General features: G+C 38.8%; 2 protein-coding genes across 3 annotated transcripts in view; one reads left to right on the top strand and one right to left on the bottom strand.

Annotated features, from left to right (window-relative positions):
* Positions 1 to 5979, top strand: part of crb1 (crumbs cell polarity complex component 1) — a 33911-nt gene extending 27932 nt beyond the window's left edge. Inside the window, exon 13 of the mRNA XM_082139803.1 lies at positions 1949 to 5979. Coding sequence (XP_081995929.1) covers positions 1949 to 2167 — 219 coding nt within the window. The 3' untranslated portion in view covers positions 2168 to 5979. The remainder of the gene's footprint in view (positions 1 to 1948) is intronic.
* dennd1b (DENN/MADD domain containing 1B) overlaps positions 4576 to 15075 on the bottom strand; it is a 91529-nt gene continuing 81029 nt past the window's right edge. For both annotated transcript variants that reach the window (XM_082139828.1, XM_082139829.1), the window contains 3 exons: positions 9899 to 9975; positions 9517 to 9736; positions 4576 to 8986 (listed from right to left, as the gene is read on the bottom strand). In XM_082139828.1, coding sequence (XP_081995954.1) covers positions 8399 to 8986; positions 9517 to 9736; positions 9899 to 9975 — 885 coding nt within the window. In that variant the 3' untranslated portion in view covers positions 4576 to 8398. The remainder of the gene's footprint in view (positions 8987 to 9516; positions 9737 to 9898; positions 9976 to 15075) is intronic.

Here is a 15075-nt window from a genome sequence, read left to right as displayed (position 1 = left end):
TAGTGCTTGGCCAGCAGAAAGGCGCAGCGGCGTTCTGTGTGAAATGCAACTCAGCAGAGCATCGCTGCAGGTCTGGAAACGAGGGGGAAATATATCGGGAGAAGCTTATCGCAGTGACAGGGTCGTTTGTCTGCTGGAAAATCTGGCTGTCTCTCTCCTTCTCGCTTTCTCTCACACACATAAAACATCGCATTCGGAGCAGGTGATGAGCTCAGCTCAGAGTTTCTGTGGCCATGAGCTTCTTGCCTGTCTCGGCTCCTTCAACAGATGGAGCCGGTTTGGGAAGGGTTGGGTTGGATAATCTAATTTTGGTCCTGAAGATCAGTCCATTTATGCTAGAAGAGTATGTGTGAGAAGTATTTGGTGGTGTATATTGACTCTTGGAACTACTATAATTTTATATATAATAGGCAGATATGTGGAACATACTAAAATAGAATAAAATAATAAGTGCATAAATAAATGAACTAGTTTCAGACAGAGTCAGTATGTGTTGGTGGGGATTTTACATTGATTATTTCCACAGGTTACATTGTTATGCCAGTAGGTGGCGACAAGTAACTGTATTTTTGTTTGAATAAATCACCAATTCAACAAAACAAAAGACTCTCTACCTGAGTGAGTAATTGAATCATTCAGTCAAAACTTTTGTTCAAAAACACTGGTTGGATCAGTATGAAACAATAGGTGTGTACGACTTGAAGAGGCGCTGCGCAGACCTATCGGTGTATTACATCAAAGTGCAGTGAGAACGATTAGAGAGCAGACGGCTCTGTATGCTTTCGAACCACTCTCGCGGTACTCTGATATCATACACTGATCGGTCTGCGCAGCGGCGCTTCAAATCGAACACACCTAGGCTGAGCCTGAAATCTTAAAAATACTGCCTTTGGAGGATTAATTCCAAGGTAGGAAGGCATCAAGACACGTCTGAATCCAACTTTAGCTTTTCTTCCTGTCACCTGGGATACGTTCATCTGATCGATTTTTGAAGGCAGCATAGATGTATCCTTCGCTGCCTTTGATATCCCACAATGCTTGCCATTCTGTGACAGTCGAGCTAAAAAATAAAGATGGCATCTGAAAGTTGCGGCTGGTGGTAAGTTTGTGTAAATGTACGTTTTTGACCAACGTTTTCAACTTCTGATGTCATTTCTTGCAAGAAATTAGTATTGTAGTAATTATGTATTCGCTTAATTATCACCAAAGTTCACTTTTTAAATTTTTTATGTAGACCATTAAACTATTACGCCTTCTCAGAAGTCTGTCTGAAATCAGTTTTGTGAGGTACCTTCATGCACAAACACTGCCTACAAAGTCATTGCCTGATAATGTCAAACTAAAGAAACTAAACAAAGATAAAGTCAACTGACTTATTCAAAACACAGACGTATTAAGGAACAAAACAAACGAGTGAGTCACTGAATCATTCATTCAAATGATTCATTTAAATCACTGACGTATTCAGGAACAAATCATCAGTAGTTTTCGTTTGCAAAACAAAAAATGTAATCTTATTCTAACTTTATTAGCCTACTTGATGAACTCTTGTATAAAAGGCCGTATGTTTTGTTAGAAGACTTAATTTTCGCATCAGGATTGACAGTGGTGAAAATGTCAAGAGAGGTGGCAGATGGGGTAGGATGGGACACTGGGAGCAGACAGCTGTGCCAATTGATCTGCACTGGAGAGAGTAGCCTACCTTGGTAAAAAAAAACTAAAAACAAACCTCTACACGTACCAGATGTGGCCGGATCTGGGCCGACTCTATGTTGTCTGGGATGCTTCTTAGTGTTTACCAACATCTAAATGTAGATTATACGGTTTTATTAGGTTAAGAATTAAATTGAAATAGCAAAAAGCATCTGCTCTTTGTTGTATTTAAAATATGAATCTACATTTTACTGACTGCTCATCACTAACTCCGCCCCGTTTTTATTTCCTTTAGCTGAATGCAGAGAGCGTGACGTCTGCCGTGTTGCTTTCCATCAGCCTGGTGTCCATTATTCTGTTGTTGGTTCTTTTCGGCGTGGCCACAGCTTTGGTCATGACGGTGAACCGACGGGCCACACGAGGCACCTACAGCCCCAGTCGGCAGGAGAAGGAAGGTTCAAGAGTGGAGATGTGGAACATTGTGCAACCTCCACCAATGGAGAGACTCATCTGAGCCAATCAACCAATGATCGGCCAATCATGTTGTTCGTGGCTTGTTGGCTTTAGAAGATGAAGAAAAAAGGCCTCTTTATTCATTGATCATGTGGCAGCTCTCATCAGCTAGATAACAGTAATACAAATTACCATTTTTGATTGGACAATCTTTCACATAATGGATGTTTAATTTATAATATTTTGTGACAAACACTGATCATTGATATTTACCTCTGAAAAGCTTTAGGATTCGTTGATTGGTGATTTGTTAAGTGTTTAAAATAATAGTAACTTGAACATCCAATGCTGCTCAACAATCACGGCTAGTTAGAACATATTTAATAGAGTTCAGACCAATTGGATTTCATGGAAGAAACGGCTTAGTTTTTGCATCGCGCCTGGTCAGGATGAATCAAGGTTTTCTATTTGTGTGTTCGTGCTGCCAGCGAGCTGTAAAAGTGACATTTGCGAGAGAGAAAAAACCCTAAAGGCCCGTTCACACCATGGACGATAACTATAATGATAATGATATGGTTCCAAATATAAAAGAATAGCAGGGAAACAATATTATTGGAATGATAAAAAACATTGAAATCCAATCAGAATCCTTTCTGCTTTAAAGAGCTTGAGCATTGAGCTTGAGCATTTAAAGCAACACCAAGCACCAAGTTTTGCTCTCGGGGTCCCCCTACAGTTGGGAAACAGTATTGTCTTCTACTACTGTCGTAAAATCTGTCATGGTTACACCAGGGGATACACGTGCATTTGATACTCCCGAACTCTGCAGAAGGAGTTCTCACGTCTTGGGCAGACTGCCTGCATCGCGTGTGAAATGTCTTCATCCCAGGTACAGTGGCATATATTTCAGCATGTCATATGAATATAATTTCATGGGTTTTATTTTTTTCATCTAAAACTAGCATGTTAGCGTTTACTAGCTATCAGATTGATAATTCGCTCCTCTACTAGCATTACTTGATTCATGAAGATAAATGGATGACCAGATAGCTTAGCCAGGCAGACAACAAATTCGAAAAACTAGAGATAATATGCAAGCAATATACTTACTAGTCCAACGGCATGACGGCCAAGTCAGCATCGGTCGGGCAACCCTCCTCCTCCTTTAGCTCACGCCAGCGAGCGAACGCTGGACCAATATTGATCCTCGTCCGGTGAAGCAGTCGATTCTGTTCCCTACTGGAATTCCTGTTCCCTTTACGCAATCATACTACAAATCATGCGTAGTTGCTGAGTTACCATACGTACCATCAGAACTGAATACGAGCAAGAAGCATAACTGGATGTACGGGAAGCCAAAAGGTTAAAAAAGGATTGTATTTCTTCCCGAAATTGGGGGAAGTGAGGTATGCCGTAAAGCAGTCGAATTTTGTAGTTCTTTTTGTGCTCGGGTTACTACCCGAACCCCGAAGTTCCGTAGTGCCAGTAAAAGCGATACAGACCCCGTCAGGCTATGGCAGACGTGTCATTCAACCTATTGTAAGTCGATGCACCATCACAAGGGTCTTGGAAATATATTATGAAGGTTGAAAAACTACATGGTGTTGCTTTAAAGTGACAGACGACAAACCTGCAGCGCGCGCTTAGAATAAACAGTGTTATCGTTCATTGGTGTTGACGCTAATATATATATCGTTATAGTTATAGTTCTTGGTGTGTACAGGCCTTAAGACTTCTACCAGCCCGATCTCATCCCAAGTCGTCATATACTGACGCTTTTGACATTTCTACATCGAACGCACATGGCACCCTTTAGCGTCATTATGAGACGCAGATAGATATGGGCCAGAAGGCGCCTCCTAGCGGTCTAAGCCTAACCCTACCCCAGACCTAAACCTACCCATAACCGAACAAAGCTCTGTGTGTCTCATATTGACGCTAAAGGGTGCCATGTGCGTTCGATGTAGACGAAATGTCAAAAGCGTCAGTATATGACGACTTGGGATGAGAATGCGTTGCTTCTACGCGAGTCATTTTTGGGCATGCACGGAAAACTTGCTCGTGCAATATCTCACGCAGTCACATTGCTGTTTCCGATTTATGTATATATTTTACCGTGCGCATGCGTAGACATTTTTTTTCTCGGGTGTATGCAAAAGTCTCAGGATTTTTTTTTTTTTTTTTTGTCTTGCAAATGTTATAACTTAAGCTGTGTAATAAAAATTGTAATTTGTCAAGTAAATTTGATTTTAACCAACATCAACATTTTATAAATTGATAGCATAGTAACTTAAACATGGACTTTCTGATCACCTGCTTTATGTATTTTAAAAATGATCAATACTTTAATATCTGATTTAGTGGTTTTCCCTCCCCAATATACCTTTAGAATCACTTATTTAAATTCAAAAGTCACAGTCAGAAACATCACAACAGTGGTCAAATGAAGAGTGAATCTACCCAGGTGAGTTGTATGGGCATATATAATTTATTTCAGTTCACAGTGCATACAGTGGTACCAGTAGTTCCTGTAACAACACACCAGATTGACCCAATTTGCACTTGAAAACCATATAACTGCAGTGAGAGCATGCGGAAGAGTTCTACCATCCAGTTTCATTCACTCAAAAGCACTTCAACGCCACAAACTAAACTGATCACATGTACATACCAGGAAACATTCAAGAAAATGAAGCACGAATGGTGTGTCTATCATTATGTTGAATAAAATCAGCTGTACAGACTTATTGTGTGACAGAAACATTGCGTTGTGTGGAACATTCAAAAGCACAGTCTGGAGAGTCCAGTGATTCAGCTACAGCAGCTCATTACTCAATTTACAAAAGAATTCAACAGCAAAACAGATGGAAAATGAAGAACGTCACAATACTACGAAGCAAAAACCTAAATAGTACCATGCTCATAAAAGTTGACGACATATTTCTTTATTGACTAAAAGAAGTACGCTCATGCTTCTTAAAAGAATTCCCAGCATCACCAAAAAAAAAAAATACTACAGAACTTTACAACGAAAATGCACATCAATAACACGAGCATATGTAAACAGGAAAGAAGAAAAGATTTTGGGTAGCATGTTCTTCAATTTATGTGCTTACTATCCAGTTTCAAGTAGTGTTTAATTTTAAACAGCTGGTGAACAGTAACTGGTTAAAACGTATCGTGACCAAGCGAAATTGCAAAAACAATGATGCTTCTCATACAGGTTTCCCAAAAGATTACACACTTCAGCTTTAAAACAAACACTTGGTAGTTTCAATGCTGCAACATGAACTGTGACCAAATTTCAAATGATGCTAAATAACATTACAATTCATTTTATTTTCTCTACTTTTAATAACAAGAAAAACACATGTAAATTAGATATAGAAAAAGGGGTTAATTACCTTCTATCTATTCTGAATTTTCAGTCATTACCATTGACAAATATCAAGAAGTCATTATAATACAGAGCGCATGGATGACAACAGTAAACCAAACCATACATGTTTTTCAAATACACAGTATCAAAAAGTAATAACGACATTAAAAAATACGCACTGGAAGCAAATGTAAAACTGATCACATGGCCATTCTGAGATACTTCGGCTGAGGTCCTGTGTGCTTGATTGGTATCGAACAGGCTGATGGTCTTTCTTACATTAACCATATACCAAATAAACAGGTTATTAGGCAAAAAAAAAAAAGTATTTCAGGTTTTGGTTCGAATTCCAATATTTTAGAAGCCATTCAGAAGTAAAAAATACTAAAGTACCTGTGATAAATATGAGCTCTTGTCCAAAACCTAACAAGTCGTCTACCTAGACAGCATCATGTGTATCAAGGTGTGGTCACATTTACCATTGTTCAGTGAATTTTTAATAAAAAATAAAAAAAGCGAAATCCAGTCCTTTCCACAGAAATCCACACGTTCAGGAATTTCGCATGAGGGCGGAAAAAGTTCCCCTATGCAGATTCAAGGTTCGGTCGTGTGGATTTGCAGCGTTGACCAACAGAAAGCTGCTTGGTTTGAAAGTGACTTCACTTGACTTCACTTGGACTATCAACAATAGACCATTTTTGCCAGCAAAATCTTGCCAATGTAACCACACCGATAAAGAGTTGCTGTCTACGTGGAGTCAGGTATGAGATTCCATTTATGAGTTAGAAGGAAGCAGCTACTCAAGCAGATGAACTCAGTTAAGGCACAACCTTGTATTTAAATAGAGGATTGGGGTAAATTTCTTTTCAGAAGTTCCCTAAAGTTGCTGATTGTTAAAAATAGTACACGCAAATGCGATCTTTCCCATTTACAGGATAATACCTTTGAGCTAGCAAAAACTATTAGCATTTTAAAGTGAAAATAATAGCTATTTTAAGTTGACACTACTTGCATTCTTTTTTTCTTTTTTTTTGACGTACCATAAGTGTTGATAGTTACATCAACTACATGTCCTGCATGTCATGTGGGTATTGAACAAAAACAGACATGGACTAATTGCCACAAAACTCTAGTTTTGATTTCATAATAAACAAAATGGCGATACAAGTTGCTTGATTACTCTGATTGGGATTTGCATAGTTCGTCAGGACGTCCGATTTGTTCAAAGGCCGAAGGATATATCGTTTCAGGGCTAAACCGCTACGTTGAAAGCCTAGCTTGATTTGAGACAGGGGTCCTAAAACTTCGAATGCTTTTACGCTCACATCTTTACCACAGCAGATTACGCAGGAGGGGTGAGGAGAGTCATTAAAGTGTCAGACAGAATGGCACGTGTCCTAAATCATCCTGCTCAACAGCCACTTAAGAAACAAGTGCTGGATCTAATGACCACTTCCTGTTTGGTGTAGCAGTACAGCTGTGAAGATGACGTTCACAGCCGATATGAATGAAATGAGTGAAACAAGTGAAAAATGAGTATTCTAACATTCGTATATCAAGCTAGATTCTCTGCGAACCACCATGGTAGTAGTTGTACATGTAAAAGAGAAACTGGCCATAGATGAAGACACCCTCCTCCCGAATATGCATACTTCCCTACTATATAGTAGGCGAAAAAGAAGTACACAAGACGAGTAGTATGTCCGAATTCAAAGCATTCATAAAACATTGAGCGAGAAGAAAAAACATGACCTACTACTTCCGGCGAGATTCTGAAGTGCGCATCTGATGGACACTTCCTGATGGAAGATTTGTGAATGGCAGTGAAGCGGTGCAATTTACGCCGTAAGTCACATGACGACAATATGGCAGATGTAGACTGACTGGATTTGGATTGGGCTTGGATATTAAATAGAAAATACTTTTTTTCTTGAAGGTTTCAATGTTTGTTCCTCATCAAATGTACTTTTATTACCTACTCAGACAGTACGCTTTTTTTTAGGACGCACCTAGTTTATGCTAAAGCTGCTACAGCACCCCATGTGGCAACACTGAGAAAGCAACATGTACCCAAGTTACATCATAAATTTCACAACTTGTACATTTGTGTTCTCGTACTTCTGCGGAGCACATTTTGTGCCTTGGACTGAACTTTGTACTGAATAAGAGATCAATAAGGGGTTGGAAATACACATTTATCTGTCAGTAACAAGTTGCATTTGTGCAAAAAAGTCAGTATACTATGACTGTTAGTCCTTTAAAAAAATGTAATTGGGATTTTTGTCTAAGCTGAAATTAAAATAATAACATCTCATCTGGGATAAAAGCAGAAACCTGAGAATTGTCTTTGAAAAAATACTTTTTTTTCCTCAAAAATATAGCAAATTGAGAACCAGTTGTCCATCTGGCCTAGATAAATATCTCTCTTTAAGAAGCAAAAGGTAGTGATAGTAGTTAGCAAGCTAAACAGCTACAGTGTCACAGTCAGGAAATACTGTGTAGAAGCAAATTAAATCTGTTTAAGGCATCACATTAAGCTGAGATTCGCTCGCTGTTTAAATATTTTCGTACGATTTAGTAAAATATACAGAGAAGTTGGCCCCTCACCCAACAGTGATTTATCGAAACAGTGATTTGAAACTACGCAAGTGCAAATCATCTGCTGAAATAAATAAAACTGGATGATGAATATCGACATAAATCCCTTTAAACCTAATTTTCGTCCTTTCCATCCACCAGTTCTTAAACATACCGTATGCTGTTTCGGTTCGAATGTGAGAAATAAGAGGACCGATATTTCACTTTAACAACAAAACACCTTTGCAAATAATTCATGCAAAGAGTGCTGGTGTGACATCATAGGACTGTAAATGCAAAACGAGAATTGTTAGACAGGAGTGTTGCGTCAATTTCTCAGGATTTGTCCAGGCTGGTGTTGTTTTGAATGTGCGGGAGCTCCTGGTTGCTTTTGATGGCCATGCTGATGCGACACATGGACTCGATCTCCTCTAGTAAGCCTTTCTCCTCAGTCTCATGCCCTCTTTTTTCTATATCTGTCTCCTGGTTTTCCCTTTCCCAGGGAACGAAGACCGAAGGTTGCCCGCCTGTTGCCCTGTGCTGGGCATGTTCCTGGTAGGGCCTCTGGGTTTTTCTGGAAAGGACCTTCTGTCGGGAGAGGCTGTGGGCTACTGGGTGCTGTTTGTTTGGGCTCAGCTGGGCGTCAGCAGAACTGGAGGGTTTGTCAGCAGCACCAGGTTCAAAGATTTGAATTGTAGGTCCCTCAGGGAGAGAGTTCCTCAGTGGGACCTCTTCATTGGGGAGGTTATTGGGAAGGGTAGGACGGAGAGGTAGGGAACAAGAGCTGGCTTGGCGTCGAGGCGAAGGCGGGAGATGCTTACCGTGAACGGCGCTGTCGTCTTGACCCATATTCCATCCACCTTGTTCCCCGTTTCCTACTTCGCAACCAGCCTGAGCAGGGCTGCTTCCCGAAGGAGACTTTTTCTGGAAACAGTACAAATGACACACTAAGGCCATGAAGTTGTTCGTGCACACAATTGTCTACAAAGCATTAAAGTCAACATGAGATCAAAACAGACCCTATATACCTCCTTAATATTAATAACAGAATCTTGCAATAGTTTAATGGTAACAATGGTTCTTTCATGTTGAATTCTAAACAATAAACTAGTTTTAAATTATGAAAATTTTAAGTTTCTATCCATCTATCCCTCAACCAATCCCTCCATCCATCCATCCTTTATTGAAATCTCGATAAATAAAATTGGAAGTTACTAATACATAAAAAATAAAAATAAAAAATGTTAATTAAATAATTAAAATAACTAATAAATAAAAAATATTTTTATTTTAATTTTTTTTATTAACAAATAATTAAAACACTTAATTGATATAAAAAAATATATATAAAAAAAAATACCAATCATTAATTAATAAAAAATAAACAGATGTAAATAACTGAAATAATTAAAAATACAAAATAAATAAATAAATAAATAAAAGGCATCCCTCACCGTGGGATTGTAGTCCAGGTCTTCAATTGATCTGAAAAAGTCCAGGCTCTTGGCGGCGGACATTCGGCCTTGCTCGATGTGGGACGTACTAAGAGAGTCCAGAATCTCCTCCAGCAGGTTCATCTGGCCCGTTTGACTGGCTTCAGACCGAAACTCTAAATCAGAGTCATCACTGTCCTCGTTGTATGACGGCGCCTCCCCGCTGTCCTCAGAGGATATTCTGCTCACACACACACACACACACACACATATATAGGTTGTTAACTCGAAAGCCATGTGGGATGAAAAAAAGCACCAGAGGGCAGTGTTGCCTTGAAGAATGGATGATGTTTACACTATAATTGGTTTGGAAAACACACTGTAATAGAGTTTAAACCCTTACCTGCTGGCTGTGTCGTCATTGTTGTCGTTGTCTGGAAAGTAGAGGCTCATGTGTGGGGACGACTTTGGATTTTGATGCTAAAATAGAGGATTGAAATGTTAAAATCCCACATGATCTACTAAAGCAACACATCTCCTGAATGAAACTTTGCATGTCCCCATTACAGAGCGACAACATTAATTCCTGTCCCCATCATAGGTGCTCGGTCTGCTAATCCCTTGCCTTTTATAACACACCTGTGTAACACGTTTAATTGGCAAATTAAAGAATTGAAGCATTATAGGGCACCACTTCACGCTGCGGCCCCAGGCTTTAAGGTTTGCCATTAACTAGCCATCCACGACATGTACACACACACACACACACACACACGCAAACGTGCCGCCACTCACTAAAGTAGCCCATAAACTGCCGTTTGCCACATTATCAAAGCACACTACTAAACCAAAGCCCTTTTACTGAGCCCGAGGCGCGAGAAAAACGTCACGCTACGTTGCTAACCGGACAGGGTGGATCAGATCAACTGGTCAAGTCTCGCCGTAATGGCTCAAGCGGAAAGCTTCCTGCCATCTTAGGTAACGGTGCCTGCCGAATGGGTTAATGGCCACCCTGTCCATAAAAATAGCTAAGAGATGCGTGTACCGAACACTTTGCCATTGGAATAAACAGGAACACATGTTGGGCACTGATTGCCCCACTCGCTAGTAGCCGGCAGCTATAATGAAAGCGATTACGGGGGGTTCAGGCCTTGAATCCTCCAAAAGGCTTTAATGGATTCCTGTGTCAGGGCCATAAATTTGGCCGGCAAGCCACTTTGGCTTAAGTGAAGGGGCTGGATGCACCTGCGGAACTGTGTCACATTCATTTGGTGTCGGCGGGGTGTGTGTGTGTATGTTTGTTTGCCCTGCAACACTGTTTGCAGTTATGTAGCCCCTTGAGTTGCGAAGCGGGCCGTGCTGTTCAGAGAGCGGCCCCTCTCTTGTGCTTTCTATGAGCGGAGGTGTTTATTAAAACAAGGCGAGTGCAAGCCCTCTGCAGGATGGCAACACCAGACCTGCATCTCAAACACCTTCTACCAAAAAAAAACAAAAAGAAGCAAACTCAACACATACAGTCAGATATATATATATATATATATATATATATATATATATATATATATATATATATATATATATAAAAGTAGAATCGGCTAGTTGGCAAAATGCTAATTATTCGAAAATGATAAACATATTTTTTTTAGCCCTTCTGAGATATTTAAGATCATTTTCAGAACAATCTTTATACTGTTTCAGAACAAATAGTAAACTTTAACCTAAAAATAAAGGTCACTTTTTAAAAACAAGTAAATATAAGTAGTTTGCTAAATGCTAAAGCAGTTGCTAAGCCAGTGTTTTTAGCATGACGCTATGCAGTTGCGATATCAAAAACGATATGTAGGCTAAATGCTAGGCTAATTGGCTTGCCGCTTTATTACTACGGTGCTTGCTAGGACACAGATTTGTGGTTGCTAAGGTGTTTAGATTGTTTTTAGTTGAGTTCATGTTGCTAAGCAGTTGCACTTGTTAGGGCCAGGTCAAAATAAGTTTATACTCGAGGTTATGGGTGTGAAACAATAGTAACAGTAGAGCTGCATGATTAATTGAAATAAAACTAAAATCGTGATTTGGCTTGCTGCGATTATCCAATCAAGGCCGTGATTTAATTAAATATAATATATGGACTGCATGCATCAGAGTGAAGTGTGGCACTTTATTTTACCCTTGAGCAATTATAAATAATAAAAAGTATAGAGTTATTATTTTTTGTATTTAATTTTTAATATTTTTATATAATCTTTTTATATTTTACAGTGAAATATTACAATAACATTACAGTAAATAATACAGTTATGTCCCTTACTTTGATCAATATTTTATTTAGCAATAATAATAGTTATTATTATTATTATCATTTTTTAAATCATATTGATATATAGTAAATATTTTGGGCAAATCTAATCAAAACTGAAGCAACTGAAGCTTAATTTTTTTTTTTTTATCACAAATGTTTAATCAAAAAAATTTATTATATCCCCCCCCACCACCAAAACGTGTAGCCCTTAAGTAATAGAAATGATTGTCTTAGTAAATCGCTAATTACTCTCTGAGATGGCACAGCAGAGGATGCTGGGAAATAACATGAAGACAAAGTCAGCATTAAACTTTAGTCACTGCATTCTTTCCAAAGTGAGTCAAAGTGAAACAAAGTCAAAGGCATAAAATAACAAAAGCCATTCGAGCCACTGTTCCGAGACAGGCCAAAACCGCTGATTTGGAAAACAAGCAGACATGTGACTATTTGCTTCTTTTACGTGTCCCCTAAATCAGCACGGACATATTGAGCTGCCACAGGTCAACGTCTGCTCCTTAAACTGCCTGTTCAAATCCACACGGAAAATGGGCTGTCTTCAGTCGGAGCGACGAGCAGACATCGCGCTCTTCAACGGAGACTTTAAAACCGTTAAAACTTCATCTCTCTTGTCAGGGCAGGCCGTTTTAAGAGAAAATCCCATTTTGCTTCTAGCGTGGCCAAGTTGTAAGAAGCGGCAACAGGGCTTTACGTTGCAGCCAATCGTCTCGTCGATTTAATAGCCAGGCTTACATTATATATTTCATATGCTATTTCAGACCAGGCACTGATCTCATGCGCTTGGCAGGGTATGGAAAGGGAAGATATGCCTGGAAAATGCAAACAAAACCCCTGCGCCTCCAAGCCAAAACTTAAGCCAGCATCTGCTGAGCTATTCAAGCAGTTCCCCTTTAAACAAAGCCCAGGACCCCTTCCCAGGCAAACTTCCCTCCAACTGGCTCCAGCTAAAAGCAACTTTCCGAATATCAGAGAGCAGGAGAGCGCAAGAAAGAGTCTGGATATGTGTGTGTGTGTGTGTCGTTCGGGAGCATCCAGTAGGTGGCACTTTGGTTACAGCCGACAGGGTTTTCTCCCCCGCCATCTCCGTCTCATCATCGTCTCATGCAGATGTGCGGCTTCTCTCCGTTTGCAGAGAAACGTCCACCGGCCAAAAGCGCTTTCTCTCCATTTGTACGTCAATGTTTTTTGACACCCAACGAATCCATCTCGACGCTGGCAGTCCTTCAGACCTACACAGTTTCACAAAGCTCTGTCTCACACGTTCTCACATTCATACATCCATGCAAACAGCCATGAAACTATGAGACGAGTTTAGAAAGAATAAGCAATATCTAAATAGAATTGAATTTAAATACATTTAAAATAATTTCGAGTTAACGTCTATCAAATTTTACATCTGTAATGTAACTGTTTTTTGAGTGAAAATTATATTCAATAAGAAAAACACAGGGTGAGACTTGTGCATCATAATGGATCATTTTGATGAAAGATTACAAAAGTATTTTCTTTCTTTAAAAGAGAATATTAACAAGAATGTGTATTAAAAGAATATTCTGGTTTCAACCGACAGCATTAAATGTTGATTACCACAAAAAAAGACAATTCCCTCCTTTAAAAAAAAATATATCTGGGTTACAGTGAGACACAATGGAAGTGAATTGGGCCAAATACTCATCGTATCTATTGTACAGCCACAAAATATAAGCAACATGAGTGTTAACATGATTTTAGTCTTAAAAAAAAGTCACCTTTTCAGTGTAAACGCATAGTTTTACTTCATTGCCATGACAATGTAAAAACTAAAACCCTAAAACAATCAATTTTATGACTGTACAGCTCAAATAATATAACATTTTCAAGAGAAGAATTAATGTAAGTGCTTTTATAAGATTATAAGCTTCACATTTCTGCTTTTAAATCCTCAAAAAATGGCCACATTCACTGAACCTCTATTATTTTTTATTAGGAAAGCAAGGAAAACTAGTCTTTTTTTTTGTAGTCATCATCGTTATGCCACAAATGTTGGAATATTTCTTTAAAAAATTCAATTAATTAATTATAATTTCATGACATGAAGAGTTTTCACACCGTTAACCCTTCCGCAGCTGTAACGCAATCGTGTTTACAGTGGTCACTGCTTAGGGCGGTATGCAAATGAAGGTGGAAGCCCACAAGCCGGAGCAGGAAGTGTTTATGAATTATACACAACGTGAACAGAGCTTTTTGGACTCTTTAATATGCAGCGCTGCTGAACTGGCCACGGCTATAGGGGATCCATCTGCCGGCTTCATCCAGAGAGCGTGTGTGTGTGGAGTCATTCCCCAGAGGCTGTGTGCCACTCAGAGGAGGCAGCCGCAACACACACATACACACACACACCCATAGCTTCAGTCGGCAGGAATAAGCAGGAGATAGAGATCAGCTCCACTCTGCCCCAGGCCCTGCTACTGACACCCAGTCTGGCTTTCACAGGCCCTCAGGCTCGACCTGAAAACCAGCCCCTTATACTGTACGCCACATGGATTCGGCGCAGTGAGCCAGAGTCACAAAACACAGCTCAACTTTTCTCTGAGTGCAGCAAGTGTTCTTATAACATTTGTGAAACTCCACTGGACTTATAACACAAAAAGAATCAAAATAGCAATATAACAAACAAAAAACATAGTATTATATATATATATATATATATTGTGTATTTGCTTGTTTATTTATAGCTTATTGTTATTTTATATATATTTTGAGTATTTGGGTGTTTATTTATAGCTTTTTGTTATTAATTATAAAATAATGGCATTTGACATTTTAAAATAATAAGATTATATATATATATATATATCTTATCACATTTTAATTCATTATTTTTGCTTTAGTATTAATACATTATGTTGAATTTTATGTTCAACAAGTATAATTACAATGACTATTGTTGTTCAATTATTAAATTCATAAAATTTTTTATGTTCATAATCCTTCATCACGAGAAATATATACCTACATATTAGATTCTGATTGGTTGATTGTGCATTCTGCACTCCACCACTAAACTGTTTTTGTTTTCCCATAAAGCTGGGCTGATTTCATGTCTCTCGTGTAACTCGCTCTCTTTCTTCCCACATGATAAAATTAATCCAACCTAAATCAATATTTCATATCCATTTATTTATTTATAATGTAAAGTCAGCTTTGCATCGGGTTCCTAATCACCCTGTTTATTTCGGCTCCTAAAAAGTGAGACACTTAAATACATAAATAAAAAATAAAAAAAT

The sequence above is a fragment of the Leuciscus leuciscus genome, assembly GCF_965113295.1.
Source record: "Leuciscus leuciscus genome assembly, chromosome: 15".
In the NCBI taxonomy this organism is placed as follows: domain Eukaryota; kingdom Metazoa; phylum Chordata; class Actinopteri; order Cypriniformes; family Leuciscidae; genus Leuciscus; species Leuciscus leuciscus.
Note: the sequence above shows the minus strand (reverse complement) of the source record. Positions and strands in the feature narration are given on the sequence as shown.